The sequence below is a fragment of the Dromaius novaehollandiae genome, chromosome 1, assembly GCF_036370855.1.
Source record: "Dromaius novaehollandiae isolate bDroNov1 chromosome 1, bDroNov1.hap1, whole genome shotgun sequence".
Classification (NCBI taxonomy): domain Eukaryota; kingdom Metazoa; phylum Chordata; class Aves; order Casuariiformes; family Dromaiidae; genus Dromaius; species Dromaius novaehollandiae.
Genome location: NC_088098.1, coordinates 160,878,276 through 160,902,520, shown reverse-complemented (window position 1 = coordinate 160,902,520; position 24,245 = coordinate 160,878,276). Strand labels below are relative to the sequence as shown.

The 24,245-nt window shown below is 41.4% G+C and overlaps 2 protein-coding genes across 9 annotated transcripts in view; one reads left to right on the top strand and one right to left on the bottom strand.

Annotated features, from left to right (window-relative positions):
- The window catches only part of PCCA (propionyl-CoA carboxylase subunit alpha), a 313,606-nt gene extending 295,293 nt beyond the window's left edge, over positions 1 to 18,313 (top strand). For all 5 annotated transcript variants that reach the window (XM_026121612.2, XM_064504347.1, XM_064504364.1 and 2 more), the window contains 3 exons: positions 1,656 to 1,796; positions 14,319 to 14,396; positions 17,968 to 18,313. In XM_026121612.2, the coding sequence (XP_025977397.1) occupies positions 1,656 to 1,796; positions 14,319 to 14,396; positions 17,968 to 18,036 (288 nt within the window). In that variant the 3' untranslated portion in view covers positions 18,037 to 18,313. The remainder of the gene's footprint in view (positions 1 to 1,655; positions 1,797 to 14,318; positions 14,397 to 17,967) is intronic.
- A 2,766-nt stretch (positions 18,314 to 21,079) lies between these two features.
- The window catches only part of GGACT (gamma-glutamylamine cyclotransferase), a 34,315-nt gene continuing 31,149 nt past the window's right edge, over positions 21,080 to 24,245 (bottom strand). For all 4 annotated transcript variants that reach the window (XM_026121614.2, XM_064504380.1, XM_064504374.1 and 1 more), the window contains one exon: positions 21,080 to 21,942. In XM_026121614.2, coding sequence (XP_025977399.1) covers positions 21,464 to 21,937 — 474 coding nt within the window. In that variant the 5' untranslated portion in view covers positions 21,938 to 21,942 and the 3' untranslated portion in view covers positions 21,080 to 21,463. The remainder of the gene's footprint in view (positions 21,943 to 24,245) is intronic.

Genomic DNA, 24,245 nt, shown 5'->3' with positions numbered 1-24,245 from the left:
GCAGATAACTAACCGTATTTTGTTTTCAAAAATGGGAGCGCCTCACTCTTAATTGACATCATGATGCCTGCAGGAGGCTTGGAGTTAAAGCAGCTTTTTGCATACGAAATGGTGCTGGCACGCGCTGGTCATAACCAAGCACATGCGTTTGGGAATGAGTGCGAAAATCTTTTGGTGCCGCTTACAGCTTCAGCAAATATTTTTGTGGCCCATTTTTGTATTTAGTGGAGGGTTTTTTGATTCATGTAACCATTTACTCATATTTCTGATTAGAACCAAGTATTTTCTAACCAAATGGCTACACTGTTCAGTGCACGTATTTAGTATGTCCAGACACCGTTTATGTACGACGATAATCCTCTGGTTTAATTTGGTTTTGAAAACTGCTTTTTAAAGACTTCACTACAGAGTTAATTACCTTTCAAATGTATTTCTAAATACCTTGATGTACGCTCTGCAGAAGCAGACGGTAGAGTCCCCCTTTACCTTCACCATAAGGATATCTGATTTTTTCTGTCTGTGTGAAAACAAAAAGTAAAGACGTTCTATTGCTAATAAAACAATAGCTAATTGTTTGGGAAGAAAACATACTGTTCGAAGCAAGGTGTTGAACTTTACATCATCAGGATGCACATTTGCATTGTAAATGCAGCGCATCCATCGCTTATTATTAAAACCTTTGTTTAAATTATTGAAGAAGTGTGGTGCTGGTCTTCACGGCTGGCCTTGGCGAGGACGGGGTTTCTCGCAGAGACCTGCTGCCATCTACTGGAGTTTCGCCTTCAGTTTCCAGCGCGCGGGGACAAATTCGAAGGCCGTCTCTCCAAACGCAACGGCTTAGCTGTCAAAGTGACTGCAAGTTTTTAAAAACGAAAAGCCTGGAAGTGAAATTAGTGTGCATGCTTAACAGGCTTTCGGAAAGGCTTTTGCTTAAAGGGATGCTGTTAAAAGGGATGACTGAGGTTCCTCCTGTTCTTTCCCTTTTTTTAAAACGTTACAAAACATAAGAGAGAAAACATTCTTTTTTCCGAAGGTAGGTAACAGCTGCTGAACAGTTTTTATTACAAGTAAAATGTATTCGATCCAACCAAAATGTTCCATTGTTCTGCTTGTGTGTGAAAAAATGGAAGTGAAATTGTTGAATATGTTCCAATTGCAAAATCTAAACAAGTTGTTTACTTCAAATATTAAATAACTGATAAAAATAAGTGTTAAAAAGGTAAAAATAGTGTTTAGTAAGAAGTCATGTCATTGAAAATCTGGCAGATTTTCCCAAAATATTTGGGAAAATTCTAATTTGATACAGCAACAGAAATGAGTATGTAGCTATTCCTTAACTGCTAAAAATAACATGCATTTTTTAAATCTATTCTCTCCCCTCTCTGTCCGAGTTTTTAAATGACTCTGACCTTCCTTACTGTACTCGATTCTTTCCTTTTACATACTCACTGATGCTGTTTGAGGTTGCCTATTTTTCTTTCTATCTGCTGAAAATGAAACTCTGAACAGGGATTTCAAAAACTAAAATTTGGACACTCCTGTGAAGAGGAGATAAAAGGCATATTATGTAAAAGCATGCCACAAAATAATGCAGATTGTTCACTGCAATTCACCAAGGTGCAGTGTCCTAAAACATTCCTCTTCCTATTCTTTAGTACAAATTGCAAATACTGACGAAGGTTGCTGCAGAGCTGAGCAAGTACATGCCAGAGAAAGCAGCAGAGGACACCTCCAGCATTTTGAGATCTCCCATGCCTGGAGCAGTGGTGGCAGTTTCTGTCAAGCCTGGGGACACGGTAAGAAATGTGATCTATATATCTGCATTTTCATTATATATTCTGCACAAATTCCTGCTCGGTGCAGCTGAAACTGCAAGTCAGTTCCTTCACCTCACCTGTAGAATAAAGCATGCTGAAATGCGTCTGCTGTTTTTTCATTCTCTGTTTAAATTATAAAAAGTCATAAGGAAGCACCTTGCACATTAAATGGGCTTTAAAAGAAACATTTTCATCTGGATACTAGTCCACAGCTTAAACTCAGCTAATCTCTTGCTTTTGTATCACAACTGCCTTGGCAGGGTGAGAAGATTGTGTGTGTGTGCATGTATGTGTGAATATATGTAAGTATATATATGCTGTTCGTGGTAGCAGGAGGGGATCCTTGATTTTCTGCCATGGAGCAGTGCAGTGAAAATGTTATTAAACACAAGGTTAAATTTTAAGGGACACAGGACAGACATTTAACAATTTTTTAAAGAATCCCCGTGTTATCATTTAGTGTTATAGCAAGACGTACGACTTTTCTGCCTTGGGAATTCCATGCTGGGAATTCCCCGTCTCTTGTAGGAATTCTCGTGTCCTGCAGAAGGAAGAAACTTGACACAGAGAAAGGCAACAAAACATGCCATTGCTGTCCTGGGATTTCCACTGCTTCTTAGCTCACATTCAGCTAGAAACAAATGTAAATATGGTGTTTTAGTGTTACGTATAAGTACTTACTTGTCCTCAGCTTTATGTGAACTTTGACCACGTTGTGTCGTACGCTATTTCTAAGCTCAAGGCCCTTAAGTGGATCTCTCATAACCATTGAAAGAGATAGAGTGATGCAGACATAGGAATAATAGAATCGAGTTGTGCAGATTAATTCTAAAGTGCTTGGTACTATTGTCATTGAAATGAAGACATAAATATACTGGTAAAGTGGTTGGTATGCTTACATTTTTCTGTGGTGCCACCTCTGTTTTCACAATATGTGGATATTTCTGTCTAGTCACAGAGGGAAGGGAGTCATCAAGTTAATGTTAAAGATCTACAAACATTCATATTAAATAAAGAGATTTTTGAGAAAATAGAACTAAATACAGCTGAATAAAAATTACCAAGAAAGAAATTCCTTTAGATTACACTTAGCTTTCTGGGTTTGTGATATATATATGTATGAACAGTTTATGCCTTTAAAAACAGCAGTATTAATTTAAAATGAATCATTTATTACAGAATTTTAATTTTTATTGTTGATTTACAGCCCTGTTATAAAAACTGTTGCCTATGAAAGTAGCCTTATGCCTGGAACCAGCCTGTGATTTAATTTTAACTTTTAGTCACTTGCTTAATGTTAATCATGTGTGGAAGAATCTTAAGGCTTATGTTCCTCATATACAGCATTGCAAGCTGCCAGATAAATTATCAAGCAATGTATGTTCACAAAAACAAGACTACAGAATGAATGGTCAGCTGCTAAGAGCCAACAGAACAGCTAGTCTGAAGATCTGCCTGAAATCGGATTAAAAAACTGATTGCTGAGAACGTACTTATGTCATCGTACAGAGCGAGAAATCTGCGGCTTCTATTTCCAGGCAGTAAGAGTGGCTGAGTGAGAGAGATCTTAGGCAAATACCTGCTTTTGCAAAGAGTAAGGGGAAACATTTTCAAGGCAAGGATTTTGAGCCTTTTTTTATTTGTTTGTTTGAAGCTTTTTCTCTTGCTTTTGACTGAGAACTTAATGCTGCTAAACATTATCAATTTTCCCATGTTTGCCTGAAGACTGTTATTTGTTGTCTTGAAGGACTAGAACCAGGGGAGCACGAGGCCAGAGCCAAAGGGATTTTAAGCAAATAAATAAATGAACCTGCCTCCACAAATCCACAAGTGGTGCACTGCATCAGAGCACAAGTTGTTAAATAATGTGCGGAGATTTTTTTTCTCTTCTCCTCTCCTGCAGCTTTTTGCTGGAGGCACTGAGTGGCAAAGCATTTGAAAGCATAAGCTATGTTCTGCTGACCTGAGCTTGTCAATGCTAATTGTGTGGCTTTAATTGCAAAAACACATTTGCGTTGTTGAAAGGGGTTTAACTTAAATCCTTCCCTTTCAGGACTAGTGTCAAAACGTTTTTTTTTTTTTTTAAAAAAAAAAAATAAGGACAGAGAGAGATGAGGGGAGCATCAGCTATCTGCACTGAATAAGCAGTGGGCTGGTGTGATTCAGATTACACGTCTCGGCTGTCCGTCAGAGGCCGGCTCGCTCACTGCAGCTGTTCAAGGCGTGATGGCAGGGAACTGTAACTCTCTGATAAATACAGCTCTTTTTGTTGCACTGCTTGGACAAAGTCTTTAGTCGGCTTGAGAAATGGGCATTTAAGTCACTCCTATTCTCTCAAATGAGCGCTGGGTTTGCTCCTTCAAATTTGCACGGGGTGCGACAGCAGTGCAGCCAAAAAATCGGAGAGAACGAGGTGGTTTTGTCCTTCCTCCCAGTCAGGTGCTGCTGCTGTTAGGAGTAAAGCAGCCTGGTTATAAGCTGCTCCGAGGCTGTTTTTTCCTAACCTGTGAACTACGCTAAATAGCCCGGGGCAGCCGTACGGCGCGGTCCCCTCCGTAGCGCTGCCTCACGGAGAGGAGAAGACTTTCAGAGCTGTCAATAGCCCTGGGAGCTCCGCAGCCGTAGCCAGGCTTCGGGGTAACTTTACAATAGCAAAGAAACTCCCAGCGAGGGAGCGTGTTGCCTTTGCTTGAGTGGCTGCGGTTGCAAACTCTTGTTTGCTGTCTGCAGTTCAGATACGGGGCAGCATACTTGGCCAGGTAAAGCATATGGTGTTTGTTAGTCCCTCTCTGCGAGCCCGCAGCCAAACGAGAGGGCGACGCTGATCCCCGAGTTAGTTTTCCTCACTTGAAGTATCGTTGTTTTTCCTTGAGGTATAGTGTTCACTTTTGGCTGCCGTTCACGAAAAAAGCTTTGGGTTGGTGAAGATTGTGTGAGCATCCTCCAGCAGGTCTGAGAAGCAGTTTCCAATTTGTTTTTGCCAAAAGATACTGCATATGCAAGGGATTTGTTTTCTTTTTTCTCAAAGACGATCCATGGATTTTTAGTACCACAGTGGGGAAGTGCTGTTTGTCATTCAGAGAGAAGGAGAACTTGCAACGCTGCCAATTTCTTAGCTTTTTAGCCACTTTCTACTTTCTTTATTTTCCCTCGCCTCGTCAGAAGAATGTAATTAATTGCCACTCAGTTATTCCTGGAAACATAACGAAGCCACTCAGAAGCATAAAGCAAGATAACCAATAAAAAGATGTGAAAACTGGCTGCGTGGCAAGCAGGTTACTATTGTTTAGGGAGAGAAGGTCTAAATTTAACTTACGTTCTTTGTGATAGCACAATTATGTAGGAAATACCCGTCCATTCTGGGGGGGTAGGTTGTCCGCATGTTTATTTTTTAAGGAGATTGCTAGTGACAAGTGTGCATTATGAGGCAGTTCTGGCTGGGGGGAGTCACAGTTTGGTTCCCCGTGGTGCTAAGGGCAAGAGAAGCCACCGGGCTTCAAAAGTCCAGACAAGGGACTCGGTGCGTTTCTGCTGACAACAATGTCAGCGCAAGGCAGCCCCCATTGCACGCTGGCTCCAGAGTATTTTCCTGCCCGAGCGTGGGGATGGCACCGTGCACCGTCTCGGCTCGCCACAACTACCAGAAATAAAAAGCCAGGAAAACTATTCAAGCTGCACAAATTCTCTGCTTTACTCTGAGGACAGAATATAGGCAGCTCCTTGCAAAGGTTTCTTCTTCTTGAATCTCCTGGCTTGATTTTTGTGCATATAAGGTCCGTGCGCTGCAATCGCAGGATCACAAGTAGAGCAAAGTTGTCATACCCCATTTAAAGAAAGCCATCCAATGTGCTCCCGCAACAGCTTCAGAGTTTGCTAGGCGTTGTATACGGCAACAAAAAGAGATCTTAACTGTCCCAGTTGCCCTATAGTTTATAGTTTTTGCTATATTTTTGCCTATGTTTACAGTTCTTGCTCTTTCAGTTTCGTATTGGCAAATATTTTTTTTAGCTGTATGTTTTTGTGGGTTGTGTTTCTTTTTTAAATTACATTAGGCAGAACAGGTGGCATTACTAAGCCGGACATTGGTCGATAAGCCAGTGCTGGTAGCCTAAATCATTTAATGATTTTTTTTTGTCTCCTTCAAAAATATGTATAAAAGGAAAGCAGCTGTAGGTAAACACCCAATCGTTACTGAATCTTCGTAGCACTGCAGCCAAAAGGTGGCAGTTAATTATTTTGATCTGTCTCTGAATTTCCTCTTTCCCTCCAAGTGATGCAAGATTATCCAGTGTTGTGGATGTTATCACCATTCAAACCACTTTCTAAATGGACTCTTTTATAAAAATTTCCTGTAATTTCAAATTGATGCTAGTATAGCCGTGCCTATTCATATTGCATAGGATGAGTTTTTCTACCAAGATGTCAATGTTATTAAATTTCTATGCTAATTGCCTCACTAATTCCAAAATTAAGGTATCTTGAAGACTGCTTGAGGAGCTGTACAACTTACTGAACGCATCCCCGTCAGCAATTGCACAAACATTTTAAATGCCACTGGACTAAACTAACCGAGGAAGATGTTTTTAACTCCCCTTGCAGTTAAGTTACATGCACATTATTTCAAAGTTTCTCTTCTTGTTCTTTAGAAAAATAGTAAACAAAAAATCCTTCTCTAAAAATTTTCCGTTTCAGAAACCTAGGAAAGTTCTTGCTCTAGGAAAAGGTATGTCTCGCTTGACCTCTGCTGTTGAAATGCTCACTGCTGAAAAACAAAAGACAGCTTCCCAAAGTCTTGTTTCTCTCTACGTTGTTCATTCCTGTGAAAGAAAAGGTGGAGTTGTAAAGCTACCTGTTGCTGTCAGCTGGTTGCTTGTTGTCTTAAGTCATATTTGCCCTTCAGACCTCGAAATCTAAATAAAGTTCCTCTTTCTTATTTTATACCTATAATTATACTGGTGGGAATTTATAACATAGAAATAAACACCAGGAAAAAACAGTAGAAACTGATTCGCTTAAGTTATACTCTTACATTCTGTATAGACAAACATGGTGTTAATTACTAGATTTCATAAGATACTCTTAATTTCAATGAAAATTTTCTCCTGTGTATGCACATTTCTTTTCTTCCATTGTTGTATTTTTCTGTTCTCTCTGCCTCTTTTCCTCCCTCCTCTTCAGTGATCCCAGTGCAAATATTAACTGCATTTTTCTGTAAACAGAGTTGGCAGACTTGACCAAATGTGGTCAGGCACCTCATGTAATTTTTATGATTTTATCTTTATTTCTTTTTGTATTTTTTGTGGAAAAAAACCTATTGTTAAACAGGAGGTGAAACCATTTTCATAGTTTCATGACAAAGCTATGAAATTTCAAGAGTAAAAGCATTCAGATATTTCACCATTCTTAGCGTGTGAGGTTTCAAATATTTGTTGTGATTAGATTAAGGAAATTTAAATATAATTGCTTAAAACATATTTGTATAATTCTTACATTTGACTGGAATAGGTTTTTCGCCTATATCTTTATGCAGTTACACAGTCTAAGATTTGTGTTCGAGCGGAGTATAATGAACAATGAAATCCTATTCCTGTGATGAGATATGAACTGTCAATATTATTAGAATTTCTCCCTAGGGAAAATGTGCTAATGTCCTTTGAAAAGAAATCATAGATTCTTTTTATTGGTATGTTTTGCCTTTTTAAATGATATGCGACTTTTTACCCATTTCTGAAAAAGTGGACTGATAAAGATTCCCAAAATGTAAACTAAGCTTTGTCTTGGGCTGAGTAGCACAAGAATCGCCCACAGAAGCACTCTGCCTGTGCATTATTTCCCCTAAAGGCTTTGGGATCTCAGAAGCAGTCGGGAAAGTGTGTTTTGGATAAGTGGGAGTGCAATGACCAGTGCTTATTGCTGTCAGGGGGACATCACTGACCTTCAGAGGTCAGTGGTCACAAAATTTGGGATGTGCTATCTTCAAATTCATTCTTTAAAGGGCCGTGGCAAAAAAAAAAAAAAATAATGACTTGTCAAGTACTGTTAATTGATGCTAATTATATTTGCAACACTATAGCTCCTGTTTCAAATTTAATTTGGAAGGAAGGGAAAACCTGCACTAATTATTTTGCACAGTATGGACAATGTCAAGGAATTTCAATTGTTATTCATCCAATTCCTCCTGATTTGTTTTCTTGTTAGATACTTGCTGCCAGTATGCCAATGAGTCACAGAGAAAGAAATCTAGGAAGGGAATGATACCAGTGTGGACAAAGTTTAAAAAAAAAGAAAAGAAAAGCGAGCAGTATTTTCATAAGGACTTTAGGTGGTGAATACGTAGTTAATTCACTGTTCAGTGGCTTTGCATAGCATAAATAGGATGAATGTTTATAATTATTTTGCAGAAAGCTACAAGGGAATACTTCTGAAACCTCAGGACAGGTTAACAGGATTTCATATAGGAAAGTCTTGCGTTGTCCCTTCTCAGTCTGCAAGAATCAATGGGGACACAAGTCTTAGTACGATGGGAATAACGAGGGTTATTTACCGATATCTCCCCAAAGCTCAGAAAGGAGACAGCAATAAAATCCAGTTCTCACTTCACTTTTAACTAAATCTAAGATGCTTTTTTGCTTAGCGCTGTAATTGTTTTTTTTTTTTCCTCCTTCGGATCTGAGAGCCTTAAAAATGTTACGTGTTGGAGCACCTGTGTTCTAAATATAAAGGTCTTAAAAATATAATTTAAGGATTTTCACTTTTATAGGCAAATCAGCAGGGTTGATATTGATCCATCTTTCTCGGGAGCCACAGTGCACCAGAAGGTGATACTGTAGAGGGCCCCGTAAACCCTCGGAGCCTTCTGTCTAATTTGGCAGAAAAACACAGAATGTCGGACAACAAAAGAACGATCCGATTCCATAAGAAATCTTCATCCCACGCACCCACTTTTCACAAGATTTTTTAAAAAAAAGAGAGAGACTTAATTTTTTCAGCTGCACACAATGATTTGGTGCTCACTCTTGCATTGAAACAGTTGCTGTCAGAACAGGCAGGAAACAGTTTTCTTTTAATTGCTGAAATCATTCGGAAGTGCTTCATGCACGGCTTCTATACAGCAGATGCTGTGCATTAATTGGCCTGTGTAGGGCTGACCCAGGGTTCCTTGCAGCGGGCCCAATTTTAGGCAGAGGGTTTAAATAGCTTATTTCTTATTTTGTATAACCCGGTGTACATTATGAGCGTGCTCACACGTGGGGTATTTCATGGTCTGCAGTTTCTAATGTCATGTGGGTTTCAAAACCTGCGTTTCGCTGGTAATGTACTAGCAGCAGGTAAGCTCTAAATACCATCCATCAGGAGCTAATTTTTTATCCAGATACTCCAATGACTGATGAACCTGTCTTTTGTATGAATGTTCAGCACAGGAGAAAGCCATATGCCCCTGGCACTGGTTCCTATGCATTCTTTACTGTTTGCGGCGAGGAGATTAAGAAAAAACCAAACCCTTACATTTACGTGCCTCTCGTTTATTTAGCAGTTAGCGCTTTCTACACCAGCTCTGTTTTTTAAACGGCGAAAGGAGATTTAGGTCTCTTAAAGAAATCTGACGGCTACTCCCTCGTTTTCTTTATCGGGAATATTGCTGCACACCCTTAATAGGGAACCTTGTTTTGCTACTCCCCGTCTGTTCAAAACAGACCTCAGCCCATTAGAAGGTCCTCCCTTGTGTGGGAAGACCACAGCTGTTACTGTAAATCTCATCCAGTAACTGTATCACCCCCATTTTGTGGCTCTGAAGGATGAAATTGAGAAATGGAATACTGTGCAGTCATCCTTTACGGCTCCAATTTTAGGCCTTTGCACATCATTTTCATGCTTTTATTCCAAATCAAACGACATTAGCGAGCAACACCTCCCTGTGCTAAGCGTCTGGTGTCTCTGGCAGCGCCTGCAGCCTTTCTTTCTCGGAGGCTTCCGACTTTTGGGGCGACGTTGGGTCGCTTGTTGTCGACGGTGGGCTTTTATTTTGTTTTTTGTCCGTTCTCCTCCCTGCTCCCACCGGATCTTTCTGAAATCTTCAGATTTGCTGAGAAATGGAAATCCAGGAGGTAGCTGGTGCCTAAGATGGAGGCCGCTCTCTTACACCTCCGTAGAGGGAGCGAGGGCTCAGCCCGGCGAGCAGACGCAACTTTAAACGGCTTCTGTTTCTTTAAATCTTTGTGAATAAAGTGGATCTAACTTCTTATGAAGGATATTGGGGGCTTTAATCAGAAATAAGAAGTGGTTTAAATCATTAGCACAACAAAGCAAACTATAAGCTTGAAGATAAAAGTCTCAGGGGAAAGAGTCCTCTGAAAATAAATGGGACTTGATAGATTTCCATATCATTTATAACTTCCCTTAATTACACTTGGAAGACTTGCCAGTAAAACTGGAAAATTGGCAGCCTATATCCATTATAGTAATTTTGCCGACCATGGCAAGCAGCTGGCTTTACTGGATTTTATTTCCCATCACTCACAATTAATCATCAGCTGGAGACGTCTGAAACTCCTTAAAACGGTGCAATACTGTGTGACATGCAGGCTGCCTTCAGATGCTAAAATCTGCCGAGCAAATGGGCCGCGCTGCCCTTCGAGCGAGCTCCTTTCGGGCGCGAGGCCGGCCGCCGCTTAATGAGCGCCACTTTGCTAATGGGACGCGAATGCGCACCCTGACCCCGTGTCAGGGGCGAGGACGCGGCGAGCCGCATGAAAGGTGCACGCCTCGGCCCGGCAAACTTTCCCCCAATTAGACGGGCAGCGCAGGGGTACATCAGCACCCGCTGGGTTCATCGGAAAGACTTGCGGGGCTTGGGACCCTTTTGCAAGCCTGACGCTGAGGATGTCCTGTCACAATCAGTAAGTCTTCATGAGATGATTCACAAAAGTCTGAGCAAAAGTGTGCGATATCCGCAGGGATCCCTTCGGAGCAGGGCCGCGGAGCCGAGCCCTCTTCTCGTAGCCCTGCCTTGTCCAGGGCTGTCTGTGTGCGTGCAGCTAGTCCTTACGCTCCTCCCGTAGGTGCAAGGGAAACAGGTCCGTGTTGCGGCTTTTCAAATTCTGCTTCCTCCCCTCGCCGCGAGTGGCTTGGTCAGGAAGTCAGTGAAGACAGTTCCCTGTCCTGGGCACGATCTTTGGTCTAGAGTAGATGAAAAACACTGTGCAGTTCCCAAGTTCCTCAGACAGTGCTGTTGACTGTTCCTGAATTCACATCCGAATTGTTCGCAACATCAACATAGTAGGTACTGACCTCTTCAGTGATTTTTTTCCTTTTCTTTTCTCTTTTTTTTTCTTTTTCACTCTGTGGAGAACAAAACCTAACAGATACTTTGAACTGAACCTTGCGGAAATAAGCTATTACAATACAGAGCGCAGGTCTGGCAGTAAATCGCTCATTTGTTTCCATATTCTGAGCAACGTGAGGGTGGCTTTGCCAGCAGCGGAAGTCTGTGAGAAACATCACCTGAGTTTCATTTCTTTTAACAAAAGGGACACGTTTATTTTGCTGGGCTCCAATCAATCAGATTTTTTGTTTGTTTTTATCTGTCTGTTTTGACAGATTTGGGTCATCGCTGAGACCTCTCTATAAATTGAAACATAAAGATGATGGTTTGCATTGTTTTACCATCCACCGGAAGACATAAATCATATGAAGAAAATACAGCTTTAAAAATAGTCCAGATAAATCCTTAAATGAGTTAGAAAACAAGAAACTGTGCTACGGTTTTCATTTGCAGGCTAAATAACAAGCAAAAGGATATGTGCAATTACATAATGAAAGAAATTGGACAATGCCCAAAAGACTGAAAAAGAGAAAAGAGAGATACAAGTGCCTAATTTTAGGATTTGTTGCTTTGCAGCACAATAAGTTGAGCTATAAAGGTTTCACATAAGAACAGTAATTAAAATTCTGTGCTTAAGTGACACTTTCACCCAAGTGATTTTCCAGAAATTACACATTATTAGAAGTACCGACACAGCACTTTAACATGGGGTACCTCCCGAAAGTGCCTCCTTCCCTCTGAGTTAGTAAAACTGCAAGGTGTTCACTGGTTACTTTGTGTATATATTTTATTGGTTGGGTGGATTTTTTTGCTTCCTAGACACCAATTCCTTTGTCAAATGTTCTGTCTGAGAAAGGTGGGAAACAGAGAAATTCAAATTCATGGATCTTTCCATGCCACAGCCACTAATAGGTAGTGGCATTTTACTGCCACACTTGAGGTGTACAGAGACGATTCTGCTTAGCACTTACACAGTAGATTTATTTTCAGAACTCCTTTTAGATCACTGTTAACTGATGAATTTGCATGCCATCTTTTGGCAAACTGAGTCACACTGGGGCTCAAGAAAAGAGTTTCTTGTGCCCTTGAAATCAGGCCACTAAATTCAGGTCCGCACTCCGCAGTGCCTCAGATTTCAGCAGCCTTTAGCGGCCCATGTTCTTGTCATGCTGATCACTGAGTTTAACCATAGGATGGTGAATTTGTTCCTGAAATGTCCTATGCAAACAAAAAAACATGCTTGTCTTTTTTTTAAATGGAAGTAGGAATTCATAGCTCCCTCTTGATCTCAGAAGTATATGGAAAGCTCAGAGCAGATGGAAGAAAAGCTGAGCGGTGGGAGGGGAAGAAGAGGAGGAAAAGCAGGAAGAAAAGAAAGAGCTGCTGGAGAAAGGCTTCAGACGGAGCAGCAGGTGTGGAAGGGCAGGGACAAAAGGCAGGTGGAGGTGGGACAGAAGGGAAATAGCTGGGCACAAAGAGCAAGTCTTTGACACTATTCACCAAATTTGACACTGCTAATGACTTAAACGGTCACCTGAAGCTCAAGATGGAATTTGTGCGGTTGAAATTTTGGGTGTTGGTTTTTCTTCTGTATCAGGTTATCGCACTATGTTCCCGTAACAAACACTGGCTCTTACGTACTCCAAAAAGCCCATCATGTTGCTGTTGGCAATCTGTTAGAGAAATAGCACATAAGCATCTTTTAGTCGGGCTTTTTTTTTTTGTCTTGCTCAGAATCCAGGCAGGCATTGATGCTTTTCAATCATTGCATGAAACATACACTTAACATTAGCCAATAAGAGCGCTGGTGCTGGGAAGTGCTTACCTGTAGTATTTACTGTAGAAAAAAGGCTTTAGTTAAGTTTTCAGGATATGCTTTGTGCTACGTGTGTTTGATCTCTGCCTTAACACCTGTCTGTTACACAGTATATTTCTCCAAACTTGTCTATCCCTGTCCTCAGCTATGTATTATTCATTTTACATGTATTTAGGGAAAAAAATATATTTATTAGCAAATATATTCTGAGAGAAACAGCATGTATAACAATGCATAGACCAGATCTCTTCTCATAATTTGCTTGATGCTAAAAGAAAGGCAGACTTTTGTCTCAGCAAAACAGCCATATGAAAAGTATTGCAGTGGACACAGAGCCAGACGTCTCAGAGAAGTGCGTCTGCGCAAGTCCTGACTATTGGCGTGTCGGGCCAGTGCCCTTCCACCTACACTGTAAATCATCTTTGTGGCGTGCCTGGGCGATCACTGGCTTACAAGAAGGATGAATTCTGAATCAAGTGCTTTTTTTCCCTCATACGTAGGAAAATCAAGTGTTTTTTTGCCCTTTGTATGTAGGCAAACTCCTCAGACACATCACAAAACCTCAAGCAGCCGTTTGCTCTGTGCAGCGCGCTCGAAGGCGCTGGGCAGTGCTGCCGCGAGCCCAGCGGAGCAGCCCAGCGGGTTGCTCGCGACCTTGGGCTTGCACGTGCCTGTTAGCGGAGCGCAAACAAGCAGAAAGACGCACCTTGAGTGTTGCCCTTTAAGAGCCATCAGTTGTGGTGAAAATTATCATTTTGCCTCTGTGTGCCCTCCCTCGTGGATAAAACTTCGTGTTTCGTCGCAGGCCTGCGCCGTTCAGGCAGTCTGAAGGCATCAGCCACCGTCCAGCTACTGCCATGTGCGAAGGTGTGACTTGCTGCTCCACGCTGGTCTGTGGGGTAATGTCAGAGCCTATGGCCGTGCTCCCCGGCGCTCGGGCCAAGAAACTTTTGCCTTCTGCATCAGGCTTAGTATCTGCGGGATCTGCACCAGGGAGGCAAAGCAAAGGCTCCGCAGCCAAAACAGCACAAATTAAATTTTGATGTCGAACTGTGAGGGATGTGAAATGTGAACTGTGAAAGCTGGAGCTGAGTGGAGGGGAGAGGAACTTCTCAGGTGTGGCTGGGGTGATATTTTTAAGTAGGTGATCCCTTTTCCCTATTTTACCTCCAATTTGTCAAAGGCAACTATGATGCTGTGATTTGTGCCGCGATTGTCGGTGGCTGGCTGACTTTACATGTGCCATAAAAGTCTTTTTATAGCATTTAATGAAATAATCCCTTTATTCTACAGAAAAAAACCACATACACTTAACGCATTTTAAATCCTCTGTCCTCATTTTGTACTGCTTTAATTTTATCAGGTTTCAGAAGGTCAAGAGATTTGTGTAATTGAAGCAATGAAAATGCAGAACAGTATGATTGCTGCTAAAACAGGCAAGGTAAGCTACCTTGGGTCACTTAAAACCATATGTAACTTGTCAAATAGGATAGAATTTAAAAAGGAAAAAAGGAAGATTCTGGTTGTTAAGGAATTAAGTGTGATTTTTATAAGTCTTCCAAAGTGAGGTGCCTTTAATTTTTAACATTTACATCTGCTGTGAATGCTGTTAAATAGTTCCAAGCCTTAGATAGCACAGCGGGAAATAGTTTTACTGGCTTCAGAAATTTATGTAACTCTTCTTCTCTGAAATGATTTGTTTTCTGTGATGCTACAATGCCAAGTTGAATTGAAAGCCTGAAGACGTTGCAGCGTGTTTCTCCAAATTCCCTGTTTTCAGAGAGCAACTGAAGAAGAGAGATTTCTATACCAGTTAATTCATTACTGGCAGATAATTTGCCATTATAAAAACACTCAGAGCAAGGCATAGAAAGTGTTTCTGCAGGAAGATGAGAAGAGCAATTTTTTGATTATTGTGACTGTTGAATACGAAGAAGCCTAGATCTGCAGATGCATTAAGCTTTGCAAGACTGTGCACTGTCATAGCTTGCTGCAACGGACCAGCATTGCAGCCCCTGGGCTGGGTGCTGTCCTCCTGCGGTGCAGGATGCACCATAACCAGCACTGAGCAGGGAACTGGCTACACTTATGACAAGGGCATGCCTTAAATCCCATCTGTTTTGGGGACTGTCAGCCCCCAAGTCAGGGCCTCAGGGCATTCCTGGGCCAGATTATAATTCACAGCCTTGAACCATTGCCTCGAATAAGGGCCCAGCTCCTCTTTTTCAAAAGAAGAGCAGAGAGTCCTTGAGGAGTTACCGGTTGGGGTCCTTGCCAAAGATATAGATTATTTATTTTCCTCTCTCTTGCTTTTCCTAGGGTGTCCTAACCCTTTTCTGGCTGGGGACTGAACCCTCTGCTCTCACTGAAACACCATTTTCCTAAAAAAAAAACTGTGAGATTCATTAGCCCGGAGGGAGGCAGCAAGGAGCTGGACTTGCTAGATCAGAGACTAGATTAGTCCTTGGCAAGATTTGCTGAGATCTGAAGATTGCTTTCTATGCCAAGGACTGTTTGTGTGTTTACAAGAAAGGATTATTTGACACAGTATTGGAATTGTCATTGAGGCTGGGACTCGGGGCTTGCCTCTTCCAGTGCATCTAGTGCAAAACTGGGTCTTGAGCAAAAACAATCTCAGAGAGAGAAAGAACATACCTTCTCCTGTTGCTGTAACAGTGACACTTTATTATTTTCCTCCATGCATTAACTCCTTTATGATTTATTTTCTCTCTTGATTAATATTTACTAGCATTTATTTTCATCTTTGCTTTTGTTTTTTTTTTAAACCTCTTTATTGCTGCTCTGTGCATTCACTGTTTTTAACTAGCCAGTATTTGTAATTAAAATGCCAGTGCCCCCCCCTTTTCTTTTACCTTAACCTTCTCTTTCCCATCAAGTTGTACTGCAACCCATGAGCCTGTTCCTTTGAATCCTGCTTGCCCTTTCCAAATAATAAATATCTCCCACTCCTTCCACAGAGATGCCACATAGAAAACACATTTGCCTTAGACGGTGCTTCCATTAATCCTTCAAAGCAGATTTTGGATGCTGTGCAGGCCTGTCAGAGGGCCTGATGTGTGCCATACGATGTCTCCAGTTTGATAATAAGTGGATGTGACTCTTCAGAATTTTAAGAATTTAAAAAAGCAGAATAGTTTTGGGGTGGTAGAAACGAAGCCAATGATAAACAGAAGTCATCCCATTCTGCATTACAAAGTTATGGCTCCCCGTGCTAATATAACCTGACTCCTCTGCAGGGATGGGGTGTTTGGCACTGGCTGCTGGTCCATGATTTTATGCTTTGAAGCTATGTTTTGTAACTCAGGTCATTTGTCTTCAGCTGGAAGATGTTCCATTTTCATTCCCCCTCTGAATTCCTTTTTTGCATCAAACCCCATCTTCCTATTTGTAATTGTGAGAGAAGTGCCTTGTTTTTATCTGCTTTGAATTTACTCCAGTTGCAGATGGTTTAAAAATGAGTGAAAGATGGAGAGCAACTTGACTGCCTCCTTGCTCTTAGGGGACAGCTGGACGTGGGTCAGAAAGAGGAGCTGGCCACGCTGGCTGCCAGTGTATTTCAAAAATCACTGGGGAGTTTAAAACACTAGTGAGGTACAATGTTTGCTGAACCTTGGCTTTGTATACAAAGAAAAGAAAGGAGTGTTTTTCATGCTGTTTTCATCTCAAAAGCTTGAGAGTTAGGAATCTGGTAGGCTGCAAAGACATTGACTTAGAAATAAAGCTCTTTTTTTGTACTTCAAACTTGTGTTTTTGCCTGTGTAGAGTATTCAGCTTCATTTTCTTGACAGTGCTATGAATATGTCCATGCTACAGAGCCTGAGTTATGCTTACAGCTCACGTGGCTTTAGCCTATCTAGCTCAGAAATGGGCAATAGTGTAGCCATAGTAGCCTGATATTTAGTGTTGGCTGCAGATCGCCATTAGGAGCCTGAGTTGACATTTGGATGACTAAACTGAGGTAAATGCTGAATGTGGTTTTAACTATTTGGGTATGCTTATATGCGCCTTGGGTTGCACTGCAAGCAAACTCTAATACAGAGCTTCAGCTATTATTTTCTGGAGCTTCATGTGTTAAAACAGATTTCACATACTACAGCCTTTTATAGAGGAAATGTGGGGCAAGTATATGTTTTTAAAATTCAGAAGGCTTTATGTGAGTATAGAATTCATCCACAGATGCAGTTGTGTTTAGTCAACAATTGCAGCCCTTTGCCAATCTCATCACTGTTTTATTTTACTAAGTATTCGTTAGGAAGAACTATGGCCCATGATGTTCCCAATTATTCTTCATCACTTCACACTGTGAGAGAGTTAAGGTATTATGGCTGCTGTGTGCAGAAACTGTCACCTTATTTCTGTATTGTCAATGACATTGATTTAAATCTGATTTTGGATCCTTTAATTTCAGCTGTCTGGGGATTAAGGGAAACCCAGCTTCCCTGCTGCAGTGCCAAAATTCAGCTATATTTCAAACCTACAGTATATTTAAAATGCAAGAAATACTGGGATTTTTCATTGGCCATTTCTTTGAAAAGTACAAGAGTGAATATTCAGTACTCAGATTGCCCTCTAAAAGATTTAAGATTTTAGTAGCAAGTGAGCAACAGGGCAAACAGGAGGAAGAAAGGTGCTTTTTAACTTTTAAAAGCACTGTCTCAAATCTGTCATTCAGATCTTCAAGCACCAAAATCATGGGAAAAAACAGCAAGTGGTAGGTACCTATATACCTTGACGGAGCTGGGCGTGATTTGCTCCACCCTGGAGCCTGCTGTGGCATCTCCATCCTTGGTGATGCCCCAAACTTGGCTGCCCTGAGCAGGGACCAGGCTGTGACCACTGCAGGCCCCTTCCAGTGTCGTATAGTGGTCATTTATCCTCTGTGTGCCTTGTACATGCAGGCATGATACTGTAGATACACAGTGTCGGCCAAAACATGTATTTATTTCTGCTATTGAAGACAGTTGGAAATTATTTCTATTTCTGTGCCATAGGTAAAAGCTGTGCACTGCAAAGCTGGTGATACTGTTGGAGAAGGAGATCTGCTGGTGGAACTGGAATGAAGTGTTGCCTTCACACTGCTGAATGAGCTAAACCTTTATTTCCATCCATAGTGTAAAACTAAGGCAGTACAACACAGAAGATGGGACAGGCCTAAGCACAAGATTTTATATGGTCATATTTATTGTGTCAGTGGTTAAGACAACAAACACAGATGTTAAACCTTGGCAACAGATCCCAGATTTTTACTTCAGAAATACTTGTATATAACCTTTGTAATTCTCCTGTGATGTTTCCAGATCAAATAAAATCAATAAAAACACTATTTCTTCTTTAAAACAGGAAAAGCCTCTTTTTTAAAAAGAAAACACACCCAAGCCCCAAATATGATTAATCTTCATCCATGGTAATATCATTGGTTTGAGACACCAGCCAAGTTGTACAGAAAGGACAGTAAGAGTGAAAAATTAACCACTGAATGGACTGAGCAGTTTTCCTTTGCTCTGTGTAAGCACAAACAATTACTGCCAGTGGCTTGAATGCTGGTCAGATTTATTGTAATGTTTTAAAACCTTTGCATGGACTGGATTTAAACTACTGCTTAGTAATTTTCTTTCTGTTGATTACTGGATGCGAGCTCCTCCTTAAGTAGCTGGCGCAGTCCTTGAATCGCCTTAGCCACCTTAGTAGGCTCTGAAATGCTGTTAACATTGGTATTGTTAAAAACTGGCACATACCCACATAAAGGAAGAGTTGCTGATCCATTCCTAGGCTGTAAAACTATACAGATATGTGTTTGTGTATATATATACACACACAAAAACATTTTTTATATATATAGAGAGATACATAAAAATAAAATGTATTTTTTAGTTATTCATTTAAATTTTGGTTCCTACAAAGATGAAAGACCCATCCTGTCTATCTTACACCCTTGTGCAGGGTACTACAGCACCAGGCTGGCTAGTGACATTGATCCCTTTGAACCACCACTATGGAAAAATCTAAATCTGCCCAGACTCATCCCACAGGCAGTCATCATTTGCATATGCCAGTGTCCAATTTCTTTATCCAGAATCTTAACATTCCCTTTGACCTAGTGAATAGAAAAGAAAATTGGTAGATACTACCTGGAAAGTAACCCTATTCCACATTAAATTCTTCCTAGCTGGGCTTGGCTCTCCAGCTTTAGGGTCCTGGCAGAGGTTCCCCGGGACGGTTGGTCCTTTAGCTAGACACCTTTCCGTGGATCCTCTGAACTCTTATTACCTGGGGATGCGGTTAGAATAGATAAATGTTTCCCCCACACACACACCTTTTCTTTTTTTCTCTGAGGAACTTATTGCCATGAGATGTTGTGGCATGCCCTGCTAAACCTGGTTGCCTAATTACACAGCAAGTCAGCCTTCCTGCTTTGCTTTTACTGCTGCCTCAGAGAGGAGGGGGCTTGCTATCATTTTCTCACCTGGGAGCTGCAGGTTCCTGCTAATTCCTGGAAAAAAAGAAAATTCTCTGCAGCCAGAGACATCAGGACACTTCACCAGAAGGTGAAGGGGAGAAGCCATGGCAGGGCTGGTGACTTGTTTTTCAACCGGAGAGCTTCCTTGTGCTTGAAACAGTTGACTGAAGAGGCATTTTCCACGTTATTAGCCAAGTTGATTATTAAATTACATGGCCAAGGGGGAAGTAATGTTGTATGGGCATCTACTTTGTTAATTAACTTACAAAATTCATCAAAATGAACAAGTAGAGTGTTTTGGTAGTACCTGACTGCCAGGAAAATTATGCTTTTGCAGTTAGAGAAACTGAGGCAGAGGCCCTGCAGACATTTCATGAGTTTCCTTAATGCCCTCTTGCCACTTGTAACAGGAACACATTTCAGATTCTGCAGACTGCCCTAAAACTTTTAAAAAAAATAGTAAGGTAAGAAACCATGAGCAAAGTATCCTACTTATAAATTGTTTAATATGCTTACCACAGAAAAATTAGCCTTCTGTCTTTTTTTTCCCCCTAAGTGAGATGCGGTAGTGCCTGTCACTAGTACGTTTAAGTTGCCACCCTACCCTTGATGGCCCTGGGCACCACAGAGCTACTGCCGAGGAAGCAGGGGGACAACATCATTTTTAACTGTATCCTTAGTACCTTTAATTGTACTTTAGGTCACTCCATGGAACACATGCCATATTCTTGCCCCCGCAGCAGCTTTGTATATTGTATGCTACAGATGTACCGAACATTACAGTTGATGGAAAATATAAGACAGAGTAGGGTAGCAGAAGAAAACCACGATTTTCCCAGATAGTGCAGAGACAAGCAGGGGTGGTGGGGGTCCAAGGGAAGCGTCTTCTTTCTGTAGGTCTTTTTTTTTTTTAACTTTAAATATTGCAATAATCTTTATAAAAATTATCTAGAGGACCTGTATTAAGTATATATAAGCTTATAACTTAAGATATATAAGCATATATATATATATATATCTCCCCCCCAACAGGAAATTTAGTTTGCATATGGTTGCAAGTTCTGCACTAAAGTGCTTGGCTAAAAGTCACCTTGATAATAAGTGCTCAGAACAGCTGCATCTGGTGTAGTGCAGTAGGCAGCTAAAATTGGGTCTGTTTTTTCTTTTTTTTCTTTTTCTTTTTTCTTTTTTCTTTCTTTTTTTCTTTTTTTTTTTTTTTTTTTGCTCCCCAAGTCCCACAGTTACTCAGTGAACTGTGAAGGTTGCTAGAGTGCTACAATGCTAAATTAAAAATACAATTTTAAATGTAATTCCCTTATATTATGAATATTTCTTCAAAGCACCTTATAAAACTAAATTTTTTTAAAAATAGTCATCTCCTCTTCAGAATAATGTTGCAACACAGAGTAAGAAGAGTCTTTTCTCTCCACTATTTCTACAGTAATTTTCATGATGCGCATAGTAGCTATGCAGTCATTTCTCCTCAAGAGACATTTGCTTGCCCCTGTTTACATTCAGTAACCTAATAAACACTATAGCAAGTCAATATTAAATGTGAGGTCTGTTTTACTTTGTTTTCAGACGTGATTTTTAATCAGTTTAGCTATTAGTGCAATAGTATTATTGTTCCACCCACCTCAGAGAACATGAAAATTTACCAATTCAGGTCAAAAATTAGTCAGTTCGGCTGCCTTTCATGTACCTCAGTCATTTACTGAGGCAAAGGGTGGGGTGGGTTGGAGAAAAAAAACTAACCCCAAAACCAATGTGCACAGATCCAGTTACTCTACTCATCAAGCAAAACCAGTTACTCACATCAGGTTAGTGGGCTAGTAGGATTTTTACAAGTTTGGGGTGAGTTCCAGTTGCTAGGCCTACGATGCTTTAACATTAGACTCGATACTTTTGTGTTTGGAAGGTTACAAAAGAAAGTGCGTTTTAACCAAAAGGCATTACAGATTCCCCAGAGAGGCTCCCGATGGACACACGCCTAGCACTCCGTCTTCCCGTTGCCGTGTGATCTCCCGTGTCTAATCTCGACTTTCCCGTAGCACATAAGAAAGGCCGTGTTTCCCTGAGGAATCGTAATTGTCATAGTACGGGAGATTTACCCACTCGGGCTGGTAGGTGGTTGTGCTGTACACGAAGCACTCCATGACGCTGCGCGCGGCCGGCCTCTCGCTGGGCACGCTGCTTTTCCCTTCCCACTCCACCACCTCGATGCTCATCGTGGTACGCTGATACATGTCTGGGCAGCCTTCAAATTCATCAAGGAATTGCAGCATCTGGTCATCAACGGAATAAATCTCTCCAGCAACGTGGTGTCCCGTGCCCGGGATGTTCAGCATATAAGGAATGTTATATTTCCCGGCAATCACCAGCGGGTACTTCTCCACGGTGCGTCCCCGTCCCTGGAATTTTGCGATGCCCTTGGCAGTGTTGAGCATGTGCCGGTAGTTGGGCTGGCCCTGCTTAAGCGTGCCGTACACGAAGATACGAGCCATCGCACCTGCGGAGGGGACAGAAAGGCAAAGGCACACGTTACAGACGGCCGTGCTGACAAATGCTCGGACACGAAAGTTCAACGTGGACTGAAGAAAGGCACGTGCGCACACAAACCCATCCTGTACATGCAAAACTGGAAGGGCACATGCAAAGGTAGTCTCATAGTTCTACACCTTGTTTAAAAATCATACTAAATTTGAGTATCTTTTAAAACGATTAAAAAAACTGTAAGGAGGACCTCAGGGGGAAAGTCATTCTTGTAATTCTTTGCTGTTATCAAATTATATCCCATTGTTTCCCTACAGTATCTACAATATTAGCCAGCGCATCTCTGAGCTTGATTAAAACTACAGCTTTTCTTGATTCTCTCTCATGATCATAGGCGCCCTGCTGCAGTTAGCATGGCATTGTGCTTAGTGACAAACCCAAAGCAACCCAGGGAGGCATCCCAGTGATGGAAACAAGCTCCAATTAGCACATCCTCTATGAAAAAAAAAAAACAAAAAAAAACAAAAAAAAAAAGAACAAAAATCATAGTTCAGTTTAGTTAAGCAGAAAATTGACTATATGTTGGTCTACTGCATTTATGGTTTGACTAGTCCTAGCGAGTCTAGTTATTGCAATTTGCAGGCGTGGAGCCACGGTGTTATCTTCTTTTTTATTTTCTTCCTTTGGAGGGGGGTTGGGTTTTTTTCTACAGTCTGACCTGATGTATTTGGTCAAGCACCAGCCCAGGAGCACACAGTGTTGCAGCCTCGTGGGTGCTGTCCAACACTATCTGGGAAAAGGCCCTAGTAACCTCCCTCTTCTACTCACGGTCTCCTATCGCCGTAGCAGTATTCAATGTTTGAGAAACCACGTTTTAATCAATAACAGAAAGAGCTTGATTTCAGTTTGGAAGTTTGAGCATCTAGTTGTCTCATGGTATAATAAAACACAGTAGCATTAATCATCCAAAAACAGATTAAAGCATTCAAACTTCCAGTCACATTATGATGAACGATAGCAGCGTTTGAATGTGAATATTTTTTCATATAATACTACAACTTGGTCACAATGTTTAAAATAAAAAAAAAAAAGAGTGAGAGAGAGAGAGAGAGAGGAAGAAAAAAAAAATAAAAGAAGCAAGAAACATGATGCCTGTAGCTACAGCAAGCTAACTACATATAAACTGGGACATCACCAAGACAGAGGAATTGTCATGAAGAGGAATGAAAAGGCTTTACACCAGACCTTAAAAAACAAATGCTGTGCTGCAAAATGAGGTATGCTAGGACACTTGGCCCGAGGTTGAGTCAGTCGGTGGAAGAGGCCTAGGGGTTTTTCCATAACCTCCATGTGGAGGTCCCTGGTGCTGACTCGCGGACGCTGAGAAGTAAAGCCAAGTATCAGCTTCGTGCAGGCCTGGCGGGGAGGGGTGGGGGCGGCCAACAGGACTTGCGTCCAAACCAGTGCTGTTTGAAAGCTGCCGTCACAAGCACAAGGACACATTTGTCCTACTCGTTCAGGGGAAAAAAAGAGTTTTCTTCTGTGCTTTTTAATAACTCTTAGCTGACAAACCTAATTTACAGAGCCAATAAGGCCAGACGAAGTGGTCTTTGGGAGCACACTCACCCTTCTTGTCTGAGCCAACAGGACAAATATTTTTTCCATTTATCTCAGGGAGGAGGGGGATCCTGTATTTCAGTGTTAACAAAACTGAAAACTGCGTGTGTTGGCAGCCAATGCCCAGTAAAATACAGCTCTTCAGGTCTTTGTCAAACTCCTGAAAGTCACGTTCTGCTAAACCAGTTGGGCCCAAAGTAGCCGCTTTACACATGCGCAAGCTGCCTCTTGGAAGCGAACAGACCATAGACAGCTGTGTTTTGTAACACTCAAGATTGGTTTATATAGCAGAAAAGGGTTGCTTTACCAACAGATCGGAAAATAAAAAAGTATCTTCGTAGTTCCTTGGTTATTTTTCACGCTACCCCCCACTCATCCCCCCCTTGTCTCTGTGTAACACAAGCAGTTTTGCATTGTTGGATGGTTTTCCAAAGGCTGCCATCCAGCCTAAGCTGTTCAGAGACAGTCTCAGTTTCACCCCACACAGCAGTTTGGCAGCTGATTGCCAGCCACGGAGGAGCACATGCAACTTCTCTTGGAGAGAGGGTTATTAAATGACATTCAGATAGTTTGAAAAAAGCTTTAGAAAACAGGGTGGAAGTAGAAAATTAACAAGTTCTCCGCTAATTGCTCTTATTTTAGTAAACTCTTAGATCAGCTAGATTATCCAAAAGGGTACATTACTGGTAGAGAAGAGCATCA